Below are 25,044 nucleotides of genomic sequence, written 5' to 3'. Positions count from 1 at the left end.
AATCCCTTGGATTGCAAGGAGATCCAACCAGTCCATCCTAAAGGAGATCAGTCCTGGGTGTTCATTGGAAGGACTGATGTTGAAGCTGAAACTCCAATACTCTGGCCACCTGACGCGAAGAGCTGACTCATTGGAAAAGACCCTGATGCTGGAAAAGATTGAGGGCAGGAGGAGAAGGGGACGACAGAGGATGACATGGTTGGATGGCATCACCGACTCAATGACGTGGGTTTGGGTGGACTCCGGGAGTTGGTGATGGACAGGGAGGCCTGGCGTGCTGTGGTTCATGGGGTCGCAAAGAGTCTCGGATACGACTGAGCGACTGAACTGAACTGAAACAATAAAGAGAATTTAGCTTCATGAGTAAGCCAGATATCTTTCTAATTTACTTTAAATATTCAGTCTGTTGTGTTTAAGAAAGTAATGTATGATACTTTTCATCTCAAATTATTAGACTGAAGTTTCACAATTGAACAAAAACAAAAAAGAACTCTCCTGCTTTTAGTTTTTTCCAACTGTTGAGCTTTTTCAGCAAAGAATATTCAAATTATGTTACTTATCCCCCAAATGGGGATGGTTTCATTATGTCAAGAGTAAGAATATGCCTATGAAATGACCAGTCATTCTTCTGAATGAGTCTGGAAGTTATCCTAGCTCATCACTTACAGACAGCATCAGCAGATCACAAGTCCCTGATCCCAGAGCAGATAATACTTTGTCATTCTTGGTGGAGCTGCTGCACTGAATTTTTTTTTTTTAAGTGTTAGTCCCTCAGTCATGTCTGGCTCTGTGTGGTCCCGTGGACTGTGGCCTGCCAGGGTCCTCTGTCCATGGGATTCTCCAGGCAAGGACACTGGAGTGGGTTGCCATTTCCTTCTCCAGATGATCTTCCTGACCCAGGGATAGAATCCAGGTCTCCTGCATCACAGATGAACTCTTTCACCATCAGAGCCACCAGGGAAGGACACAAGTTACCATCCTAGCTGTTTTTACTGTACAGCTCACTCAGTTGGCAAAGAATCTACCTGCAATGCAGGAGACCCCAGTTTGATTTCTGGGTCAGGAAGATCCACTGGAGAAGGGATAGGCTACCCATTCCAGTATTCTTGGGCTTCCCTTGTGGCTCAGCTGGTAAAGAATCTGCCTGCAATGCCAGAGACCTGGTTTCAGTCCCTGGGTTGGGAATATCCCCTGGAGAAGGGAAAGGCTACCCACTCCAGTATTCTGGCCTGGAGTATTCCATGGACTGTATAGTCTATGGGGTCACAAAGAGTCGGACACGAGTGAGCGACTTTCACTTTCACTTTCAGTAATGTGAATATATCCATACTGCTATGCAAGGGATCTCTGGGACTTGCTCACCTCGCAAAACAGAAACTGTACCCAGTAATCACCAATCCCCCTTCCCTCTCTGCACGGCTGCACTAATTCTCACAACTCAGCTATATCCAAGATGGCTTCGATCACGAAAGTCACAATACCAGAATGTGCTAATATTTCAGAACCAAGTCTAATTCTCTCACAATTGTTTACACAATTCCTGAGAAAATGAAGCTTACTCATTTAGAGTCAGAATAATCTGAGTCAATAATTTTTCTACTATAAAACAATATTTCCTACATTGTACACTAGCATCAAGGAACTTAACAGCTGACAGAGACAGTAAAGTTCAGGCTTCAGCACTCTAGTTTTGCAGATAAGGCAAACGAGCCCCATGCTCAGGCTACAGCTATGAGGACCTCATACAAAGATCTCCTAAAATTTTTTCATTTATAGCTACAAAAATATGATCACTAGCCAATGAAAGACACTAAAAATGCATGGAAAAAACAAATTTAAAATGTGGCATCTTAATACTCTTACTTCAAAGTTTACATTCCGTATTTCCAAGTAATTCCCTGGTGGTCCAGGGTTAAGATGTGCTGCTTTCAATGCCAGGGCCCATGTTCCATCCCTGGCTGGGGAACTAAGATCCCACAAGCCTTGCAATGTGGCAAAAAAAAAAAAAAATTAAATTCCTTATTTCCAAATATGAAAGGCATCGCATATGAAGTATGTTGTGCTGGGTGTGTGCAGTTGTATCTGACCCTTTGTGACCCCATGGACGGTAGCCCTCCAGGCTCCTCTGTCCCTGAGATTTCCCAGGCAAGAATACTGGAGTGGGCTGCCATTTCCTTCTCCAAGGGGTCTTCCAGACCGAGAGATCAAACCCGACTCCCCCGCATCTCCTGCACTGGCAGGCAGAGTCTTTACCACTAGCACTACTTGTGAAACATGTTGGTCTGGTTTTAATTTGCTGTGTCTCCACTTTGAATACAATATTATTTCTCTTATCCTGAAACATATACCATTTAGACATCAGAATCTTCTCTAAGTAAATTTTTTGCCTGAGGATTGTATCTGTTGACATGTTTAGCTCTAATGTGCTTGTGTCTTATCTCGCATCACTTCAAGTTTTAAATTTTCATACGAGGAAAAAAACAAAACAAAACACTTACCTCTTTATAACATTGATATTCAGGTCAATTCCTCCAAATCTGGACAGGAATACAAGGTACGGAACAGCCCCAGAACTGGTGAGGGGGATCTACACCCAAACAAGAAGAGTGGCAGCTCGTTAGTGAGTTCAGGGCCAAGCCGTGGACAGCACAGCAGGGTTCAAGACACGGGCAGGGCACTCAGAGCAGGGCGGGCGCTCCAGGACGCTTACAGCTACTCAGCCCAGGCGCCTGAGTCGACAGGCACCATCAGCAAACCAAGCACGAGCAGCAGACACACCAGAATGCCAGTCTGCGCTCAACCAAAGCCACCAAGCCCTCTACAGAATTAGCTAAAATCTAGGTCCATCTAACTGGGAAAGACTGAGGGCAGGAGGAGAAGGGGACGACAGAGGATGAGATGGTTGGATGGCCTCACTGACTCGATGGACACGAGTCTGAGCAAACTCGGAGAGACAGTGAAGGCCGGGGAAGCCTGGAGTGCTGCAGTCCACAGGGTCACAGAGAGTCAGACACAGCTGAGCGACTGAACAGCAACAACAGGTCTTTCTAAAGGGTAAAGTAGGGCCCTCCCTGGTGGTCCAGTGGCTAAGACTCCTCGCTCCCAGTGCAGAGGGCTTAGGTTCCATCCCTGGTCAGGGAACTAGATCCCACATGCCTCAACTAAGACCCAGCTCAGCCAAATAAATAAATGTTTTTTAAAAAGATAAACTAACAGTAGTAGAAATATATTCTAATATATTTTACATATGTATTTATATATGTGTGTGTGTGTATAAATATATATATATTTCCCAAGAGTCTGAGGCCACAGCACAATTTATCCTCTGAGTATCATGTACCCTTTCTATACAGTCATATGCTTTTAAGGTAGAAAAAAGTCATTTTTAAATCTAAAATTCTACAAGGGACATCATTGGGCCAGGAGGGTTAATACGGACTCTAGAGTAAATAAAAGTATTACTACCTCAATGTTTACCAAAGTTGATAACTGTGCTATGATTAGGTAAGAGAACAGTTCTTATTCTTGAAGAAATACACACTGAAGTATTTAGAAGTACAGGACCAGTAATAGGACTTCCCTCGTGGTCCAGAGGCTAAGAATCTGCTTGCCAATGCAGGGGACACAGGTTCGAGCCCTGGGCCAGGAAGATTCCACGTTGTGTGGGGCATCTAAGTTCATGTGTCACAACTGCTGAAGCCTGTGCTCTCGAGCCCGAGAGCCACAACTACGAAGCCCAGAGCCCAGAGCCCGGGCTCCGCAGCAAGAGAAGCCACCGCTATGAAGCTCTCACACCGCAACGAAGAGTGGCCCCTGCTCGCTGACACGAGAGAAAGCCCGTGCGTAGCAATGAGGACCCAGCACAGCCAAAAAACAAAGAAAGCACCATTAGTATAAGCAATTTCCGCTTAAATGGTTCAGAAAAAATTACATACATTATTTGTGTATTTCAAATATATATAGTTTGCATATGTGCACAGAGGGAGTGAAAGATTACAGGAGAAGCGAATGAGGTTAAATGTTCACAGTTGAAAAATCTGGGCAAGGGTAAACGGCCATTATTTGTACCATACTTTCCTTTACAAACTTGCTGGAGGCTTGAAATTACTTTTAAATAAAAAGCCAATTTTTTAAAAAAAGTGAAAAAATTATTTCCCCAGAAAGCATGTGAAACTAAAATTAAAATAAACACACAATCAATATAAATATATATTTTAAGCTTCATGCAAATACACAAGTACAATCTCCCGTACAGCTGAATGGCTCCTGAGCCCATACAACCAAGTCTGATATTTACTTAGCCCTTAAAATTCCAGCCTCAAAGCCTAGCACAGTTATCTCGGTCTTCCCCAAAGGACACGTTTCCCTTTACTGTTTAAAACATGTATAACTAGGACATGGGACTGTGGGGAGAGTGGCTCACAGGGTGGGCCTCTGCAAAGCCTTTTCCTGGAAAGGACACCAGGACTCTGACTTCTGACAGGGTGGTTTTCAGCAGATACAACTTGGGTAGGCACCTCAGAGGTTCCCAAGTCCCACAGAAGAAGGGCAAGGACAGATTAAACGTGCAGTTTCCCAGACTGGATGCCCCCTGGTCTCAGCAGTGATGAGCGTTAATGCGGAAGGGAGGAAGCTGACGGTGAAGGGGCTCATACTTCGTAAACGGGCACAGACACTGCTCTTAGTTCTAACTCATCCAGCCCCAGACCACCTTCTGAGGAAGCTGAAACCTTCCACATTTCACAGAGCAGAGGAATGACCTCCCCGCACAGCACAGAAATCTGTGGCTCCAGAGCCCAAGCTCATTTCACTACACTAACCACCTTATGGGGAAAAAAAAAAAAAAAAGTCCATCAACCGTTGAGGTTTTTGTCACATTTCATGTTGCTACTTGTGCGTGCGTGCCAAGGTGCTTCAGTCATGTCCAATTCTTTCCAACCCCAGGGACTGTAGCCCGCCAGGCTCCCCTGTCCATGGGGATTCTCCAGGCAAGAGTACTGCAGTGGGTTGCCGTGCCCTCCTCTTCCAGGGGATCTTCCCGACCCAAGGGTTGAACCCCCTCCCTTCTGTCTCACTGGCAGGCGGGTTCTTTACCACTAGCACCACCTGGGAAAATTAGTGCTACTTGTGAAGTGAAGTGTAAGTCGCTCAGTCGTGTCCCGACTCTGTGACCCCATGGGCTGCAGCCTACTAGGCTCCTCTGTCCATGGAATTCTCCAGGCAAGAACACAAGTACTACCTGTGATCTGATGCAAATTCTAAGGTGGCAGATACATTTTTGCAATGCCTAGTTTCCAAACTAAGCTCAAGGATCCAGTCTAAAAGGAAAGGCTGGACTATGGATTCACTTCTCCAGGATTTGCGATTCTGGCAAAAATCTCTTGAGACTCAAAACCGTCCACTGATGAATCACTGGAAGCAAATCCTTAGACTGCAGCTGGCGAAGCACAGTTTGTGAATGCACGTCCAGCGTGTTGATCAGAACCTTCCAAGGCTTCTCTTTCCTTGGGACAACCACCAAGACCTGAATAGAACTTTGCTTTCCTTCTCTGGCATCTAGTAACCGGTGCAACTTCCTTTAAAATGTTCAACTTATACTGATATTCAGAGACTGAGACACATTTAAAACAATTCATATCACTATTAATGAAACTAAGGAACAGGGTGGCTAACAAACAATGCCTCGTCTATCATCACCCTGACATTCAAACACTCTTGACACGGTTCTTAAGATAAAATTACAGCTAAAATAAATTCACTAAAACTGGGAAATTCTCTTCTAATTTTTAATGCATTTTGTAAATTTTTATTTACTTTATCTCTGGCTGTACTGGGTCTTCACAGCTGGGCGGGCTTCTCTCTAGTTGTAGGCAGCGGGGGCTCCTCTCGAGTTGTGGTGAGCAGGCTTCTCGTGGAAGTGGCTTCTGTTGTTGTGGAGCACAGGCTCCAGGGTGAGAGGGCTTCAGTAGTTGCGGCTCCCAGGCTCTGGAGCACAGGCTCAGCAGTTGTGCACGGGCTTAGATGCTCCACGGCATGCGGGATCTTCCCAGATCAGGGATTGAACCCGTGTCTCCTGCATTGGCAGGTGGATTCTTTACCACTGAGCCACCAGGGAAGCCCCCTCTTTTCTAATTTTTAAGATTTCCATGAACTATTTTACCAGTTTTATACATTGCCAGTTAGGCTTATATTGACCATTGAAAAAGAAAGTTGGGTATCACCACGTGGATTAGTCATTAAAAGACCTAGAAAGGTCACACACCCTGTGAAGTCCAGGGATTAGGGAGACAAGCTCTGCCCTGCTTTCCCAGTGAACCTGGCCTCCTGTGAAGGCACTGCACTCCGATCTCCTGGGTTTATGCATGGGTCACGAGAGCTCAAGGTTCTAGAAACACACGCTGATAGTAAGACAGACCACGTGAACCTGTTATGTAAAGGCTCTGAAGTTCTACAGTTCTCAGTGACTTCTTTTTAAAACAGATGTCGCTTTTAAAAAAACGGATCCACATTTCACATTTTCTGTGCTGTTCCTCTTCCTGCATAGCTGATTAGCTTGGGAGGCTGTCAAAATTTTAAATTAACATTAGATCATGAATATAGGGAGACATTAGCAGGAAATAATATTTTCACTTTCCATTTGGTATAAAGAAAAGATCAGTTCAATCAAGCTTGTGATGAAACGGATGCGATGTTTGTGAGGACAAATGTTCTTTAAAAGCAAGAGAACATTACCACACGACACAGCACTTCCACTCCTAGGTACGTACCCAAGAGAAGTGAAAACATATGTCCACATAAAAACTTGTACGTGGAAGTCCCAGCAGCGCTGTTCACAGAAGCCAAAACGTGGAGACAACCCAAAGGCCCATCACCTGACGCTAAAGAGGCTGCGTTGTCTCCATGCAGCGGAGCACCATTCAGTCATAGCAAGGAGCGAAGTACCAATTCATGCTGCAGCATGGATGTTCAGCAGAACTAAACATTATGCTGAGTAAAAGAAGCCACACACCAAAGATCATACACTACATTATTCCTTTTTATGAAATAGCCAGACTACACAATCTATTAAGACACAGAGTAGATTAGTGGTTGTCAGGGATTAGGGGAAGGGGGAGTGCAGAGTAACTGCTAAGGAATACGAAAGTTTCTTTTAGGGATGATGAAATGTTCCGGAATTAGATAGTGGTGATTGTGAATCACTCTGTGAACATATTAAAAACCTCGGGGGTTTCCCTGGTGGCTCAGTGGGAAGGAATCTGCCTGCCAGCACAGGAGTCACCGGTTCAATCCCTGGTCCAGGAAGATCCACAAGCCTCACAGCAGCTAAGCCACGCAACAGGACTACTGAACCTGTGCTCTCGAGCCTGGGAACTGCAGCCACTGAGCCCACGGCCACAGCTCCTGAAGTCCGAGTGCCCGAAAGCCCGTGCTCTGAAACAAGAGGAGCCGCCACAGGGAGAAGCCCACGCACCGCAACTAGGGAGTGGCCCCTGCTCCCCACAGCCAGAGAAGAGCCTGTGCAGCAGCGAAGACCAGCACAGCCAGAATAATCAACAAATGAAATCACCGGAAAACCCCACAGACCCGTCCACTGTTAAGTGCTGAATTTTATGATATGTGAATCGTATCTCAGTAAAGCTCTTATTTAAAATGTGGATATAATAAATAGTGAAAGGTGAAAGAATCAATATATATTATTTCTGAGATTCTGGAAGCGAATAAAGGGGAAACATTTTTTAAAAGAAGAGGAGGAAAGCTCTTCACCTTCCTCCCCCTTCCCTTCTTCCCTGTCTGCCCCTCACAATTCAGTCCTGCAGTCATTAGACGGGGCAGAGACACGTGGTGTCTGCCATGTCAGGGAGCCTGGTCCAGAGCCAGGGAGCGCACCCACACGGCGGGCAGAGGGCATCCACCTGGGTGTGTGGGCGCTGGAGATGGGAGATGGGTGATGAGTCACATGCCAGCACATTCAAATAAGTGAAACAAGCGGGTTCAGTCCCTGGGTTGGGAAGATCCCCTGGAGGAGGAAATGGCAACCCACTCCAGTGCGCTCGCCTGATCTGTCCCACGGATGGGGGAGACTGGCGGCTGCAATCCCTGGGGTCACAGAGTCGGGCCTGACTGAGTGACTGAGCACACACACACGCACATGTGTGTATAGGGATGTGCATATGGAACAGGCCCCTGGAGCTCTGCCCACTTAGAGGGCCCGGAGCAGTAGCGTCCAGGAGCAATGAGCAGCCCTGCTGCCTAGATCCCGGATTCCGGATGCCTGTTTGCATTAAAAAGAACCAGCGCTCTTTGGAGAGACAGATGATTCCAGGACTGAGCATGGAAAGTACAGGTGAGCTTGTAACATCTTGCATCAGGAAGTCAGAAAGTGCTCCAAAAATGCTAGGGACACGTCAAAAGGACACAGAAACCAGCATGAAGGTGCCTTTGTGGCTAAATTAGGGACAATTTAAATATCAAAATAAATAATGAAAGCAATGGATCATAACCCACTTATTAAAACAGGAAATCTCAAGTCCCTGAAAATATATAAACAATAAAGAATATATGAAGCTTGGTGAGGAATGACACATCTACACAGCTTCCAAGATGTCTCCTACAAACTGCTTATTAATTACACAGTATAAAGAACATTCCGCTGGGAAAAGAAAGGGGGATCTGACAGCTCCCACCTTAGTGGAGAGACCGCAGTGAACAGCAGCAGTGATGGGACAGGCGGAAGTCACCTGCAACCTAGCAAAAGGTCACGAGGCGAGCACAGTGAGGCTTCTGCGACATTCCTGCCGAAGATGCAGGCCTCAATCTAGCCATCGGGAAACACCTACCATCTGACAAACTCAAGTTGGGGACACTTTACAAAATAACGGGTCTGCAATCTTCAAAGTGTTACGGTCCTCAAAACTAAGGACAGACTGCAAAACGTCCAGATGGAAGGAGACTTGCCAGATGCGCTGCACAACTGTGACCTGGGTCCGGGGCTGAGGCAGTCGTTGTGATTTGACGTTACTGTCTTTACCATTATGGTTGCATTGTGGGAGTACAGAACAGGGCTGGTTTTAAGGAAACATGCAAGGAGATCCAACCAGTCCACCCAAAAGGACATCAGTCTTGAGAGTTCATTAGGATTGCTGTTGAAGCTGAAACTCCAATACTTTGGCCACCTGATGTGAAGAGGTGACTCATTGGAAAACACCCTGATGCTGGGAAAGATTGAAGGCAGGAGGAGAAGGGGACGACAGAGGATGAAATGATTGGATGGCATCACCAACTTGATGGACATGGGTTTGGGTAGACTCCGGGAGTTGGTGATGGACAGGGAGGCCTGGCGTGCTGCAGTCCATGGGGTCACACAGAGTCGGACACGACTGAGCGACTGAACTGAACTGAACTGAACACTGAGATACTTGAGGTAATGAAGCAGCTTCCTTCTAAATGGCTTAGGAAAAACAATTGTTCTTTGCAGTATACTTCCAACTGGTCCCTAACTCTGGGACTGCTTTTTTAAAACAAAGTAGCAGAAGTTGTGGCAGAGAAAGCTCTGAACAGACTAACCTCCCACAGTCCCCTGTAGACTCTGTCAAAATACAAAAAAAGAACTATCTAAAGGCTCAGGAGAGTGAAAGAAAGCAGGCAGGTGTTGGAGGAAAAACCTTTAAAACTTCAGAAGAAAGGACAAGTACAGAGTTTCCTGTTCTTAATGGCTTTGAACCTGAGTGGCCACAGTCAGTGGCCAGCACGAAGCAGCTCACCCCACCAAAACCCGACTGTCTTTCTGGCCTGAAGAACCAACACACTGAACCCAAAGCAACCACAGCCATTAGCAATGTGAGGGGGATCTGAGACAGGAGAGAGAGAGAGGAGGAGCCCCACCTTCTGTATACACACCCTGTCCACATTCCAGCTGACGCCTGAACCATGCGTGTGCAGGTCACATGTGAAGAGTCCCAGCTAAAGACAAAAGAGGTGGGAGTGAAAATTGATACAGCCCCTCCGGAGAACAGTATGGAGAGTCCTTAAAAAACTAGGGATGAAACTACCACATGACCCGACAACCCTACTACTGGGCACAGACCCTGAGGAAATCATTGAAAAAGACACACGTGCCCCCGTGTTTACTGCAGCACTATTTACGATAGCTAGGACACGGAAGTGGCCTAGATGTCCATCAGCAGATGAACGGAGAAAGAAGTTGGAGTACATGTACACAACGGAATATTACTTGGCCATAAAGAGGAATGCATTTGAATCAGTTTTAATGAGGTGGATGAACCTAGAGCCTATTACATGGAGTGAAGTAAGTCAGAAAGAGAAAAACAAATATTGTATATTAACACATATATATGGATTCTAGAAGGACGTACTGATGAACCTATCTGCAGGGCTGGAATGGAGACGCGGACACACAGAACAGACTTGCGGATACAGTGGGGAAAGGAGAGGGTGGGACGAATGGAGAGAGTAGCGTGGGGACATACACCACCGTACGTGAAACGGACAGCTAATGGAGAGCTGCTGTATAACAAACGGGGCCCGACCCAGCACTCTGTGACAGCCTAGAAGGGTGGGACGGGGTGCAGGGTGGGAGGGAGGCTCAAGAGGGAGGGGACATATGTGTACCTATGACTGACTCATGTTAATGTATGGCAAAACCAACATAATATAAAGAAACCATACTCCAATTAAAAATAAATAAAATCTTTTTAAAAAAGACAAAAGAGCTGAACCAAGATATGAATGACTGCCCGCTGCAGGCAAGAAAGAATTTGGAAGCTGACTGCCGTGCCAAAGTAAAGGCATTGACAGTTGAAGGAGTCAGTATAACAGAATCCAGTGTCTCCAGGGTACCACGCTGTGTAATCAACAGCCAGAGCCACATGCGACTCCAAAGCACGTGGATCACGGCCAGGGCAATTGAGGAAACGAGCGGTTACCTTTAATGTTAATTAATTTAAATTCTAAAAGTAAGCTCGTTTTTGGAAAATTCTTATGTTTGGAATAACTACGTGAAATTAGTATTTCAACTGCAAATTTTATGAAATCTCAATACAGGTTAAAAAAAAAAAAGGTAGAGACATCACTTTGCCGACGAAGGTCTGTATAGTCAAAGCTATGGTCTTTCCAGTAGTCATGTATGGATGTGAGAGTTGGACCATAAAGAAGGCTGAGCATCAAAGAATTTTGAACAGTGGTGCTAGAGAAGACTCTTGAGAGTCCTTTGGACTGCAAGAAAATCAAACTAGTCAATCCTAAAGGATATCAACCCTGAATATTCATTGGAAGGACTGATGCTGAAGCTCCAATACTTTGGCCACCTAATGCAAAGAGCTGACTCATTGGAAAAGACCCTGATGCTGGGAAGATTGAGGGCAAGAAGAGAAGCGAGCAACAGAAGATGAGATGGTTGGACGACATCACTAACTCAATGGACAAGAGTTCGAGGAAACCCCAGTAGATGGTAATGCATAGGGAAGTGTGGCGTGCTGTAGTTCAGGAAGTCACAGTCAGACACGACTGAGCGACTGAACAACAATAATAAGATACAGATAAAGTATTTCTAATGGAAATGTGGTGTCTGAACTGGGGTCTGCTCTAAGTACACACCAGGCCTTGTAGACTTGGTACACAGAAAAGAATGGAAAATATTTTACCACCGATTTTGAATAGTGATGACATGTGGAAATGAGACATTTTGGTCAAACAAAAATATTATTAAAACTAATTCCACTTATTTCTTTTTTTCTTTGTAATGTAGCTACCAGAACATTTTAAATTACATATGTGCTTCACATTATGTTTCTATTGAAAACCATTAGTCTGGGATATAATTCAAATACACTCAACAGTGAAGGACCAACTATTTGTTTTCATACCTAATTCAAGACTCCACATTGCATTTAGTCGCATTGAGCAGCTTCAGCTGCATGCAACAAATTCTGATAAATTCTCTTTTCATTTTTAGTTACAATTATTTTCTAATTTTCCATGTTATGGCCTCTTAGATATACCCATCATTTAAAAGTGGACATTTAATTTCCAAATACATGGGGGTTTTTAAAGTATCTTTGATATTAATTTATCATTTTGGTATGAATTTCTCATTTAAATGCTTTCTTCTCTGCAATCACCCTCTGTATTTTTTCAGTCTTTTAACTTTATTGAGCCTTTCAATGCCTAAGTCAAAGATCTTTTGGTAAAGGATACATTGCCCTTGAAAATATGTGGGTTATTTTCAAATATCTTTTGATACTGATTTCTAACATAATTCCACAGTGATAAGAGGACAGTATGATTTCAAACCTTTAGACCATGAAATTCTTGCACCTTGTTTTATGTCCCTGGTATATAGTTTATGGGAACTTGAATAGAATTTGTATCTTGCTGTTGTGTGAAAACTGTATACATCTCAATTATGTTGAATTGGTTCATAGTGCTTTTCAGGTCTACTATCCCCTCGTACTTTTCTGTCTATTCATTATATTAATTTTTAAGAGCTTGATATTGAAACTCCAACTAAAATTTTAACTTATCTACTGAAAAAATAATTGTAATATATAGTAGAACTATATGTAACTTTGTTCTGTATGTTCCAAATCTCCATTAAATGTGCTATTGTGCTTCGATAATTTAAAAAATAAAAAAAGATTTTTTTAAATGAAGGACCAGAGTAATGTGACCCTTCTCAAGAAAAAAAAAAAATCAAAACAGGCCAACCCCGAGATGAGAATTACCAGACAAGGACTTTAAAGCAGCTATTTAAAATATGCTCAATGAGTTACAAGAAATATGTTCATAATTGAAAGAAAATCAATAAATCTAAGCAGATAAATAGCAGTTATAAAAAAGAACCAAATGGAAATTCTAGAACTGAAAAATACAATGTCTAAAGTTAAAAGTTCACTGAATAGACTTAATAACAGAATGGAGATGCTAAGAAAGAGTCAGTGAATTTGAAGACAGATCAATGGATATTATGTAATCTGCAAAACAGACAGGAAAAATATTTTTTTAAATGAACAGAGCTTCACTGCCACCCATGGGGTCATTTTTAGTTACGCTTGTGAACTCAGTTGTGACATGCGGGGTGGGGTGGGGGGATCTGTTTCCCTGACCAGTGATCGAACCTGGCCCCCTGCATTGGGAGCATAGAGTCTTAGCCACTGGACCATCACGGAAGTCCCCCAAATATTGTGTATATGGAAGTCTTAAAAAAAAAAATAAAAGAGAATGGCTATAATAGTGCTGCGTGCAAAATACGACCCAAGCACACGGTGGTGGCCCAAACCTGCCAGGACTCCACTCAACTGTGACAAGTGAAACTCTCTGTGGGACAGCGCGGGGAAAGCCAGGCTAGGTCATGTGCCCCGTCCTCTCCTGCATCTCCCCACCGCATACCGGGTGCTTCCAAGTCTCCTTCGCCTGATACCTGAGCCAGAACATCCTGAAACTGTTCTCTCGTGAGAGGCAGCAGGAAGGTTGTGATGACCCTCCGCAGTTCACTCTTGGTCACCGTCATGTTGTTAGCGGTGTCGAGCAGGTGAAAGGCTCTCTTCAACTCATCTCCTTTCTCGGTAATTTTTTGAAATAAAATCCGTTTAACATCTAAGGACGACAGTATTGGATTTGCAACAGTTGTGGCTGTGAGAGAGAGAGAGAGAGAGAGAGAGCTATTTACTGGACGTGCTTAAGGCTACGATGATGAAAACTACTTCACTGCGTACTAGGACCCAGCAGACTTCTAAAACAGTGTTTCTTCTACCATATCTAGGTTTATAAGCAGATGACCCGCAATGGCAAATCTGCAGTCATTGTCTTCACCTCTGAAATTTACACTTCAATCAATATAGACAATAGCAGTCACATTAGAAAGAAAGAAAAAGGCAAAGATTCTTCCCTAGAAAGGACCTATGTCACTGGATATTGGAGTTAAAACCTAGTTAAGAATTAATGTCATCGCAAATAAAGCTTTTTCTTTCAAATTTATTTTTTATCGAAGCATTAGTTGATTTAAAGTATTAGGTTAATTACTGCTGTACAGCAAAGGGATTCAGTTATATACTCATATGCGCACACATTCTTTTTTTTATTCCCCTCCATTACCGTGTCATAGGATATGGAATATAGCTCCCTGTGCCACACAGCAGGACCTGATGTTGTTTGCATCTGCAAACCCCAACCTCCCTCTCTACCCCCCCAACCCCCACCCCTCGGCAACCATCAGTTTGCTCTCTGTGTCCATAATTCTGTTTGTTTCATAGATGGGTTCACTGTGTTATGTTTTAGATTCCATGTATAAGTGGTACATATTTGTCTTTCTCTGACTTACTTCACTTAGTATGAAAATCTCTAGCTGTATCCATGTTGCTGCAGATGGAATTATTTCATTCTCTTTTATGGCTGAGTAGTACTCCATATATATATATATTTATATATATAAGACTATATATATATATTTTATATATCAGATCAGATCAGTCGCTCAGTCATGTCCGACTCTTTGCAACCACATGAATCACAGCACGCCAGGCCTCCCTGTCCATCACCAACTCCCGGAGTTCACTGAGACTCACGTCCATCTAGCTGTATCCATGTTGCTGCAGATGGAATTATTTCATTCCTTTTACGGCTGAGTAGCACTCCATATATATATATATATTTTATATTTATATATATAGGACTATATATATATTTTATATATATATAGGATTTCCTGGTGGCTCAGACGCTAAAGTGTCTGCCTACAATGCAGGAGACCCGGTTTCAACCCCTGGGTTGGGAAGATCTCCTGGAGAAGGAAATGGCAACCCACTCCAGTACTCTTGCCTGGAGAGTCCCCCGGTTGGAGGAGCGTGGCAGGCTCCAGTCCATGGGGCCACAGCGAGTCGGACGTGGCTGAGCGACTTCACTCACTCACTCACTCACTGTATCTATAAAATGTAGGTTGCTTACGTCGTTTCCATGTCTTGGCTATTGTGAATAGCGCTACTATGAACACTGGGGTGCATGAATAATTCTGGAATTACAGTTTTGTCCGGATATGTGCCCAGGAGTAGGACTGCTGAATCACACGGTAACTCCCACTTTCAGTTTTCTGAGGAACCTCCATACCGTTTTCCACAGTGGCTGCACCGATTTACATCCCACTGACAGTGCAGGAAGGTTCCCTTTTCTCCACATCCTCTCCAGCATCACATAAATCTTCAGACCATTGTATTCACTTTTCATCTTGGTGACCACAGTCCATTTAGTACCTCTGTTTTACGCAGTAAACTCCGGTCATGTGAAATGTCTTGAACGTTGCTGCATTTTTCGTCAAATCATTCACAAGCAGGGGCTTGGAGAGAGTGACTCGGTATTTCCCTTGAAACGAGAATTTCTCATCAAGCAGTGGAACCTTTCTGGCACGTGGACACGATGGCTTTAGCCTTGGGGTGACCTGGGCCAGATGATATCAACAGATTCGGAGTGCCAGCATGGACCTTCCCAGAGGCAGCGAGGGGCCTGCTCACAGCTGCAGGGTGACTGAGCTGCCTTCTGTTTGAGGCAGTAACAGAGGACCTACCAGCACCCCCACTGCCGTGAAGAGCTCCCAGGTGCCCTCAGCTCAGGAGGAGCAATGTGGCAGGATCCAGGGACCACTCCGTCCTTCCAGGGGCTTCACAGGCCGTCACCCCAGTGCCCGCCTTCCCTGAAGCTTGCTCTCTGTGCACACACGAGGCCTGTGCCCAGTGCTGGGGGTTCCTCTTGCTCACAACGGCCACAGCGACCTCCAGGCAGGGGATCATTTAACAGGGATAACACTGGAGACCCTGAACGTAGATGGCTGGTTTGAGGTGACCGGATGAGGGTCTCAGGAAAATCTTAGAGGACACAGTGACATTTCCACTGCAAGGCTGTGTTCCTCGAAAGCAAGATAGGGGGTTGGAAGTGTGGCTGCTGTGGAGGACGGCCAGGGGAGGGGCTGCACAGAGCAGACCTCGGCCAGGAGAGGAGACTGGGAAAGTCAGAAGGAGCCAAGGCAGGCGGCCCTGTCCTCTGGCCTTGCGCTCTGGCTGTGAGATGCCACAGCAGGACTGTCACTGAGAGGGTGACACGGCCCAATCTTCATTCTCAAATATTGATTTATTCGGCTAAGCCAGGTGTTAGGTGCAGCACAAGGGTTCTCCCATCTTTGTTGTGGGACGTGGGACCTTTACTTGCAGCATGAGAACTCTTAGTTGCAGCATTTAGGATCTAGGTCCCTGAGCAGGGATCGAACCCGGGCCCCATGCAATGGGAGTGCAGAGTCTTAGCCACTGGACCACCAGGGAAGCCCTCTTTCATTCTTAAACTTCACTCTGGTATCACATGGGAGAGAAACAGAAGGGGGAGGAGAGGGGTGGTGGAAGACGTGCTGGGTGATTACAGCCAGCTCAGATGAGTCTCAAGGGAGGTCTACACTACTGTGATGGTCAGTGGGTGCAACGCAGGGGTGAATAAAAGAGCGGTTAAGATAGAGGAGGTCCACAGAACACTCTGATGTGATGTGCTGGGTGAGCAGGGGACGAGGACGAAGTTCGTGTGGGTGGCTGGGTGAGCCGGGAGAAAAGGAATACGGAGGATGGGGTTGGTTGGTGGTTTTGTCTGAGATGGCCGCACAAGCTGCCCACCACACATGCTTCTCTTATGATATCGTGTTGACTCTCCTCCCGTCAGAAAGTGGGGTGTACACTCCTCCCCCTTAAAATGTGCATGAGTCCGTGGCTAAGGCAGAACTGGCACGATGTGATTGCTGAGACACGGCCACAAAGAAAGCACTACAGCCTCTGCCTGGCCCTCCTAAGACGCTCACACCAGTTGCTGCGCCGCAAGGAGGGCAGGGAGCCACGCAGAGGCCGCGCGGAGGTGTCTGGCCAACAGCCCCAGCTGAGCTTCCAGCCAAGAGCCCGCACCACCTGTTGGCCATTCGAGAGGGCCAGCCTTCAGAAGATTCCAGCCCTAGATGTCGAGTTGCCCCCCGCCTTGGCACCTCCCCCACTGAAGTGCAAAGAGCAGAGACAAGCCATCCCTGGGACCTAACTGTAGATCTGTGAGCAGAACACGTGATGGTTGAGGTTTCGAGCCTCTGTGTTTGGGGGAGTTTATTCATAACAATGCACACTTGGAACAGAAAAGTCTGCAGGAAAGCTAAGGAGCTCGGTTTGGGATATCCAAGTGGGGATGTCCATTCGAAAACTGAATACACAAATCTAGAGGTCATAGTGGGTGGTGCTGGAGATCCAGGTGTGGGGACTGGCTGTGTGGGAGCCTCAGGAAAGAAGGCAGGCAGGAAGAGAAGAGACCCTTTCGAAACATTGGCTTGAAAGGATGTGGAATTCATTCATTCAAAAGGTATTTCTGAGCACCTGTCACAGGCCAGCGCTGCTCTAGGCACTGGCGGGACTGCCGTGAGTAAGACAGGAAGCTCTGCTCTTGGAAAGCTTAGATAGACTCCAGAAGAGAGAAGCAGGAGGAGAAACAGAAAATAGATGATGATGTAACAGTAGATGGTGCCAAGTGCTTACAGGCAGCAGGACAGACCACGGAGGTGAGGGCGGCCGGGGAGCTGTCTCAGGTAGGGGAGTTGGGGGGAGCCTCTCTGGGTAGTCTGATGAGCTGAAACCAGACGGACAGAATGAGCCAGTCAAGCGCTGCAGTGAGAGTGTCCTCAACAGGCAGAAGAGCCTCCAATAAAGAGCCCCTGAGCAAGAGTGAGTCTAACGGGTCCAGGGAGCAAGAGATCTCTGTGGACAGAGGCGTGTGTCCAGCGAGAAAGGGAGGCAGTGATGGCTGAGATCGGAGTGGGTGACACCTCAGATCCCTGCACAAGGACTGGGGTTTTCTCCAAAGGCAATGGGAAGGCTCAGGAGAGTTCAAGCAGTGAGTGATCTTATTAATATATGTGGCTTGTAAAAAGTTACTCTGGTTGCTATGCGGAGAGTAGATTACAGAGGGGCAAGAAATGAGAAGTTCAATGAGGAAGCAGTTCCAAGTTCCAAGAAGAAGTGACGGTGACTTGAACAAGGTCAAGGTTGTGGTGGAGGCAGGGTTTTTTTTGCGGGGGAGGCAGATTAGAGACATAACCTAGAAACACAGCTGACAAAGTCTCACTGATAGATTGGCCTGGTGAGCTGGAGAGGGCTGATGAAAAGAAAATGAAATCAAGGATAAGTCCTTGCACTTGAGGAACTAGATAAAGGATGATGCTCTTTACCGGGATGGAGAATGCCAGGTGTCAAGAGATGTCCCATCAGTTTGTGTTTGAGATGCCCGCTAGGTGATGCTCAAGCAGAAAGGTCAGGGGGCAACCGCAGATGCGACCTGGAGCTTAGGACAGGGGTCACAATGGAGCTGCTGTTTGCTGCAGTGGTGTTTCAGGACATGGAGCCAAATGCTTACCTACGAGAGGTCAGACAGGCAGAAGACTGGGCTCAGAGCCTGGGGGAGAAGAAGGGACTGAAGTCCCCAAGGATGCTGGTTGTGCAGGGGCGGCTCTCTGCTTCCCTCTGTGTTCCTGTTGCTTTGAACCTCAGAAGCAGCTGATTCACGTGGCGGAGCTGCAGGGCCCCATGTCAGCTGGTGACAAATATTTCTCCCTCTGCCCACGCAGCCTGGAATTCCTCCTCCTGCACCCAGCATCATGGAGGGACCCCTTTATATCTGTCTCCATCTTGAAATCTTTTTTCAGACTTTTCACGTGTATTTTCAATGCTTCCCAAGAACCCCCTTCTTAGCAACCAACGATTCTAATTTTAAAGTATCAGAAAATATTGATTTGAAACGATCTGATTTTACCTGAAGGAAACTTTTTATTTCATAAGTCTAATATGCCTTCTTTGGTTTAAAATGAAAGCAACAGCCAAACTTGCATAACCTGCTGGTGGGAGTACGAATTGATAGGATCTTTCTGGAGGAGAATTGACAAAATTTTTTACTTCCATTTAGGATATAGGAAGTCACAGAGACTGTCATCCTGACCCCAGCAAAGAGAACCAGGAGGATAAGCTTTAAAAAAAGAGAGAGAGAGAAGGGTTTGAAATCCATCAAAGAACTGAGGATGCGAAGAAACAGAAAGGACCAGCCACTCCTTGGAGAGAAAGCCCCCAGGACTCCTTTCCTCCTCGCAAAGTCTTGGGAAGAGAAGCAGATTCATCCTAGACAGGGGCGTAGAGAAAACCACCAATGGGAAGCATGTAGCAGCCGTGTGGACCGATCCCATGGACTTGTATCGCCAGAGCCTCAGGCACACAGCAAGTCTGCACCCATCCACATGGGCCTTCCCACATGGCAGTGGCAGCACCTGAAGCTGGGAGCAAGGCAGGGGGGCTATGAGCTATGCCCTGAGACATGGGGGGTCTTCCCTAAGTATCAGGCAGCTGCTCACCATGGCTGAGTACAGACCAGCGGCAAGCCCCTCTGAAGCCTATGGGACCCTCACCAAGTGCCCGTTGGTGGCCCACTGCAGACTGGAGGCAGGGGGGCAAGGTGGAGGGGGACCTCCTGAGGTGCACAAAGCTGGAGTCTGAGCTGGAGAAACCCTCCTCCAATTGTGGCGGGAGGGCTGGAAGCAGAGAGTCCCCCCTAGGACACCAGGCTGGCAGCTGGACTGGGAAGCAGAGATGACTGAAGTGTCCACGCTGCTCAGATCTCAGGGTCTGCTGAAGGGAAGTGTTTGAAACAAGAGGTCACCTGAATCTAACCACCACTGACACCAAATCCAGACACGACTAAATCAAGAAATAAACTGAGCCAGTCCACCTCATCAGAAGCCTGAGTGGAAGGAGCATTCCTTTTTCTGGTGGTAAATATGATTTACTTCTGTCTCTACTCTTTTTGGGGGCTTCCCTGGTGGCTCAAACGGTAAAGCATCTGCCTGCAATGTGGAAGACCTGGGTTCGGTCCCTGGGTCAGGAAGATCCCCTGGAGAAGGAAATGGCAACCTACTCCAGCACTCTTGCCTGGAGAATCCCATGGACAGAGGAGCCTGGTAGGCTACAGTCCATGGGGTTGCAAAGAGGCGGACACAACTGAGCAACTTCACTTCCCTACTCTTTCTGGGGGCTTCCCTGATGGCTCAGAGGTAAAGAACCCATCTGCTAATGCAGGAGATGTGGATTCGATCCCTGGGTCGGGAAGATCCCCTGGAGAAGGAAGTGGTAACCCACTCCAGTGTTCTTGCCTGGGAAATCCCATGGACAGAGGAGCCTGGCAAGCTACGGTATGTGAGGTCACAAAGAATCGGACATGACTTGAGCGTGTACACACTACTCTCTTTTACACAAATGTCTGCTGCTAAATCTTTTTTAAATTGCAAGACAAGTGAAATAAGAAAACATGACCTGATGAGGAGCAAAACCAATCATCAGAAGACCCACAGAGAACAGATGCGGAAAATGATCGGGTATTTAAACTAAGAATGACAAATATGTTAAAGAGATTAAGGGAAAACTGACAACATGCTGAACATGTGGGGGATTCCAACAGAGAAGCAGAAACTTTTTTTTAAAGCACATGAAAAAGCTAGAAAGGAAAAATACAATATCAAAGTGAAGAGTTCATTTAATTTGCTTAACAGCAGACTGTCCACACGGCAGAAGAAAGGACTCATGAGTATAAAGTCAGGTCTACAGAAACTATTCAAATTGAAACATAAAGCAAAAAACATCTTAAAAGGAAACAGGGTGTCTAGTATCTGTGGCTCACAGATTTACCCATGAATTGTGTTTATTTAATACGAGTTCTGTAATACATATCTACACGTGTGTGTGCATGAATGATGTGCCGTTGCTGGACAGCCAAACACTCAATGGTGACCAACTCTGGAGAGGAAAGGGGTGCTAGGGGACATTACATATGTATGTAAATAGTTTTTATTTAAGTGTTTATTTTAAATATATAACTTTTATTTAGAAAAGGAAAAATAATTCAGTACATTTTAAAAACCATCAGTAAAAACAAAAGGCAGATGACAGATGAAAAAAGATACAGATTGCACATAAAGCATTCATACTTTTAACAAAGAGCGCTCACACAAGTAACTAAAAAGACCCGCCCACAGCGGGCGAATGGGCAAAGGACATGAAGAGGCAGTTCGTCAGAGGAAGACGTGAACCTGACGGACTTGACGATCAAAGATAAGCTCGCCATTAGGGAAACGCAGGTTAACAGCACAACAGAATGCTGTTTCATGCATATCAAATGGACAAGAAGTCAAAGACAACATTCTGTGTTAGGATGCTCAGAAACAAGCACTTTTAATTGTTATCTGGGGGATGTGGAGCTACAAGCTTCCTAAAGGCGATTTGTGGCGCCTTTACGAGTGTGAACGCCCCTTAATCTGGTAATCCTGCTTCACTCCATTCTTCATTGTGCAGTCAGAAAGCTAGTTAACGAGGATATATCTGCAGAACACTGCGGGCGTGGAGCAGCTTTGTTAGTGACGATAAATGTCTGTGGCGGAGACTGCCGGTCACCCCGACATCCATTCTCCCCTGCTTCCAGAGACCCGGGCAGACAGACGCCCATCAGACGTCGTCCGGGCTCCGCTCCGGCTCTCCGGCGGGGGCCCGTGGCCTCCTGCGGATGGCAGGTGGGCACGGTGGCCAGCGTGACTTCTGAGCGGCTCGCCTCTCCTCCGGCCTGTTCTTCCGTTGTGCTGCTCTGAGCCCTTCCGGCTCCTCGGGCTATGCGTCCAGGCGTGCGCGTGTCTAGTCCAGCCCTGGTCTCTCTTGGCTGGGATGCCTCCTCTCCCTTTCAAGACCGTGGGCTCCTCCAGGGCAGACCCTCTACAGGACCTGCTCTTTATCCTCAGTCCCTAGGACAGTTCTTGTTACATCTTAGGGCTAAGAAAATGTGTGCGAAGAAAGAGAGGGAGGGAGGAAGGAACAAATGAGAAGACGCACACTTTAGAGAAAATATAATGTCAAATTTTATTGCTTTAAAATTGATCCAAATAAGTTAGGCTTTCAGGTCCACTCAAAAACCTGCATGCAAATGTTTATACCAACTTTATTTATAATTGCCAAGGCATGACAGCAACCAAGATGTCCTTGAGGAGTGAATAAATGGTTGTACATCCATACAAGAGACTATTATTCAGAGAAAAAATAGAAATGAACTGTCACACCATGAAAAGACATGAAGGAGCCTTACGTGCGTATTGCTAAGTGAAAGAAGCCAATATGAAAACGCTTCGGACTGTATGATTCCAACTAAATGACATTCTCAAAGAGGCAAAACTACGGAGACAGCAGGAAGACCAGCGGCTGCCTGCAACCAGGGGGAGGGAGGGATGAACAGGCAGAGCACGGAGGCGTTTCCGGGCAATGAGACTGTCTGTGAGACGCGGTAACAGTGGATACACATCGTCACACATTGATCAAAACCCAGAGGATGCACAAAACAAAGAGTGTGAACTCCAGTAACGTACCAGTAATGGTGTGTCACTTGTAAACACTGTCCCACACCATTGCGAACGCTGGTAATAACGGAACCTGGGGAGGGGAGTGCAGAAGTGTACAGGAACTCTCTGCACGGTAGCTCAGTTTCTCTGTAAACCTAAAATTACTCAGGGCGTCCCTGGTGGTCCCGGGGTTAAGGCTTAGTTGGTGCTTTCACCGCCGTGGCCCAGGTTTAATCCCTGGGCAGGGAACTAAGATCTCACGAGCTGCACGGCACAGCATAAAAATTTTTTTTAAAAAAAAGCTACTCAAAAAATATAGTTTATTAACTAAGAAAAAACCTGAGTAAGGCAGTATACTAGATAATATAGTAGTTTAATTCCATGGCTCCTGTAATGTCTGGGTTCAAATCCCAACCCTGCCACCTAAAAACCACGTAACTTTTGGGCAAGTGGCTTGATAAACCTGGGTCTCAGATTCCCCATACAGATAGGCACAGTAACAGAATCTATTTCACAGCTTTATTGGGCTGACAACACATCGTGTGAGGCCTCTGTGCAGAGTCCAGCATGCACTATCAGTACCATTTGCTCAGGAATACTCACATGAAGAAGGTCTGAACATATTTTGGAAAACACTCCTTGAATACACTCTGCATGGTGAAGAGTGTGGTCTTGTATGTGTGAATTTCCGTGTGTAAGGACATATAATATGCCAATCTGGTACAACTGCCATTTTGCACATTAAATCCCTGTGAAATGAACAAAAACAGGTCACATGACCCTCAACCACATCCCCCAGTGAGGCCAGCCTCCCGTCTACGCCTTTTCTGAAAGGGCAGCCGGGGACTGTAAACATGTAGCTGGTCAGGACCTCGCCAATGTTTCAGAGACCCCCTCTTAAAGTAAATACAAAATTGTGGGTTTTAGACTCGCTTTTATAGCAGATCCAATAATCTTCAAAGATGGGAAAACAAAGAGGCGTTTGGACAGGACACCTGTACCTGCTAGTCACTCATTCCTGGTGGGTGGGGCAGGAAGGGTGGAAAGTTTCGGTCCTCTGAACTCATCCGACACACAGTCAGAGGCGTAGCTGGGGAAAAGAGCACCAGAAATGCTAGAGTGAAGGCCTCTGAAAACCTTCTCCAAAAGAGTAATGAGAACACTGGCAAGAACTGTCAGAATCAGCTGTTTCAGAACTCTGGAAACTAACCAAAGTTTGCAGCAATCTGGGGAGTATTCACTCATGGGAGATGCCAGAATCCGGGAATGAACCCCCATTTTGTGGCATTTTGACTTCCCCTGTTCCCTATCTCCCCTCATCCCCAAATCTGCAGTAGCCATGAAACCAACATCCTGCCATCACAGGGAAAACCCAGCAGCCCGCCAGACCCTGGAAGGGGAAGAACAGGGTGGAAGCACCTTCAAAGCCCCATTAGCATAAACTCTTCATTCTATGACTTACCTGAGGGCTCCCTGAAAGACCCCCACATGCAAGGCTGTCTTTATTTGAACTGATTCAGAGCTTTCCCAGGGAGGACCAGCTATTGTCAAAAGGCATTTGATTGAAAAAAAAAAAAAATTCAGGGACAACTGTTGTTTAAAATTGTTTAAAATTCTATCTGTTATCCACCCAAGGAGGGTGGATAACAGATAGAGCAAATAAAAGACTAACTAAGTAGCTTAAACGGAAAAGCTAGGGAACAAGATGTCCAGAGGGGCTTTGAGAAGCTCCCACATATTCCTGGGGATCTACAAGGTGGTGCACATGTCTGGGGCTATGCGCTTGCTCAGAAAGAGCTGAGCAGGCCCTCAGCACTGGCGGACTTGGGAGGCTCTGCACAGCAGGAGGTGAAGGCCGAGCCAAGGCTGTAAGCTGCCTGCCTGAGTGTGGACAGAAGGCTCAACACACACCAAGAGCCCTCAGCAAAGACTATCAGGCTGCTGTGTCCAGGCGTTTAAAGAGAGTTCTGTCCCAGCTGCTGACCAGTCAGGGACACTTCGGTGGCCATGCATGACAAACGATACAGAACTTACCAAGTTAGTTTAGAAGAGCCTCTAAACAAACAAAATGGAAAGGAGGGCCAAGATGATTTGAGAATTGCCCAGTTTTCAACAAAAATTTTATGACACTTGCAACCACAAAAAAAAGTATGGCCTACACATACTTGTCTTCAGAAACCATGCAAACACGGAAAGAGTGGAATGAAATATTTCAAGTGTCAAAAGGAAAAAAAAAAAATCCACCAACGTAGAATTCTGTATCCAGCAAAACATCCTTCAGATTTAAAGACAAAGACCTGATCATATCAACAAAAATTGAGGAAATGTCACCAGTAGACCTGGTTGTAAGAATTATTAAAATAAATTCTTCAGAAAGATGAAAAAACTCATGTGCAGCAGAACTCAGACCTATGTAAGGAAAGAGCAGTAAAGAAAGAATAAAGGAAGGTAAAACAAACATATACGCAGAGCTGATAACAGAGCCCCAATAGACACGAAGTAAAAACTGGTAAACTCAAAGAAGAGCTAGACGCTGCAACAATAATAACTGGAGACTTTGATACTCACTCTCAGGATGGACACAATTAGCCAGAAGACTAACAAGGACACAGAAC

The 25,044-nt window shown here is 45.9% G+C and overlaps 1 protein-coding gene across 4 annotated transcripts in view; it reads right to left on the bottom strand.

Moving 5' to 3' along the window:
- EFCAB6 (EF-hand calcium binding domain 6) overlaps positions 1 to 25,044 on the bottom strand; it is a 252,473-nt gene that overhangs the window by 208,602 nt on the left and 18,827 nt on the right. For 2 of the 4 annotated variants that reach the window (XM_070371470.1, XM_070371472.1), the window contains exons 3-5: positions 23,033 to 23,178; positions 13,436 to 13,647; positions 2,499 to 2,587 (exon numbers count right to left, since the gene is read on the bottom strand). In XM_070371470.1, coding sequence (XP_070227571.1) covers positions 2,499 to 2,587; positions 13,436 to 13,647; positions 23,033 to 23,171 — 440 coding nt within the window. In that variant the 5' untranslated portion in view covers positions 23,172 to 23,178. Of the gene's footprint in view, positions 1 to 2,498; positions 2,588 to 13,404; positions 13,648 to 23,032; positions 23,179 to 23,430; positions 23,520 to 25,044 lie in introns of those variants that run through there. The other 2 variants (XM_070371471.1, XM_070371473.1) reach the window with 2 other exon arrangements.

This window comes from Bos mutus, chromosome 5 (assembly GCF_027580195.1).
Source record: "Bos mutus isolate GX-2022 chromosome 5, NWIPB_WYAK_1.1, whole genome shotgun sequence".
NCBI lineage: Eukaryota > Metazoa > Chordata > Mammalia > Artiodactyla > Bovidae > Bos > Bos mutus.
Note: the sequence above shows the minus strand (reverse complement) of the source record. Positions and strands in the feature narration are given on the sequence as shown.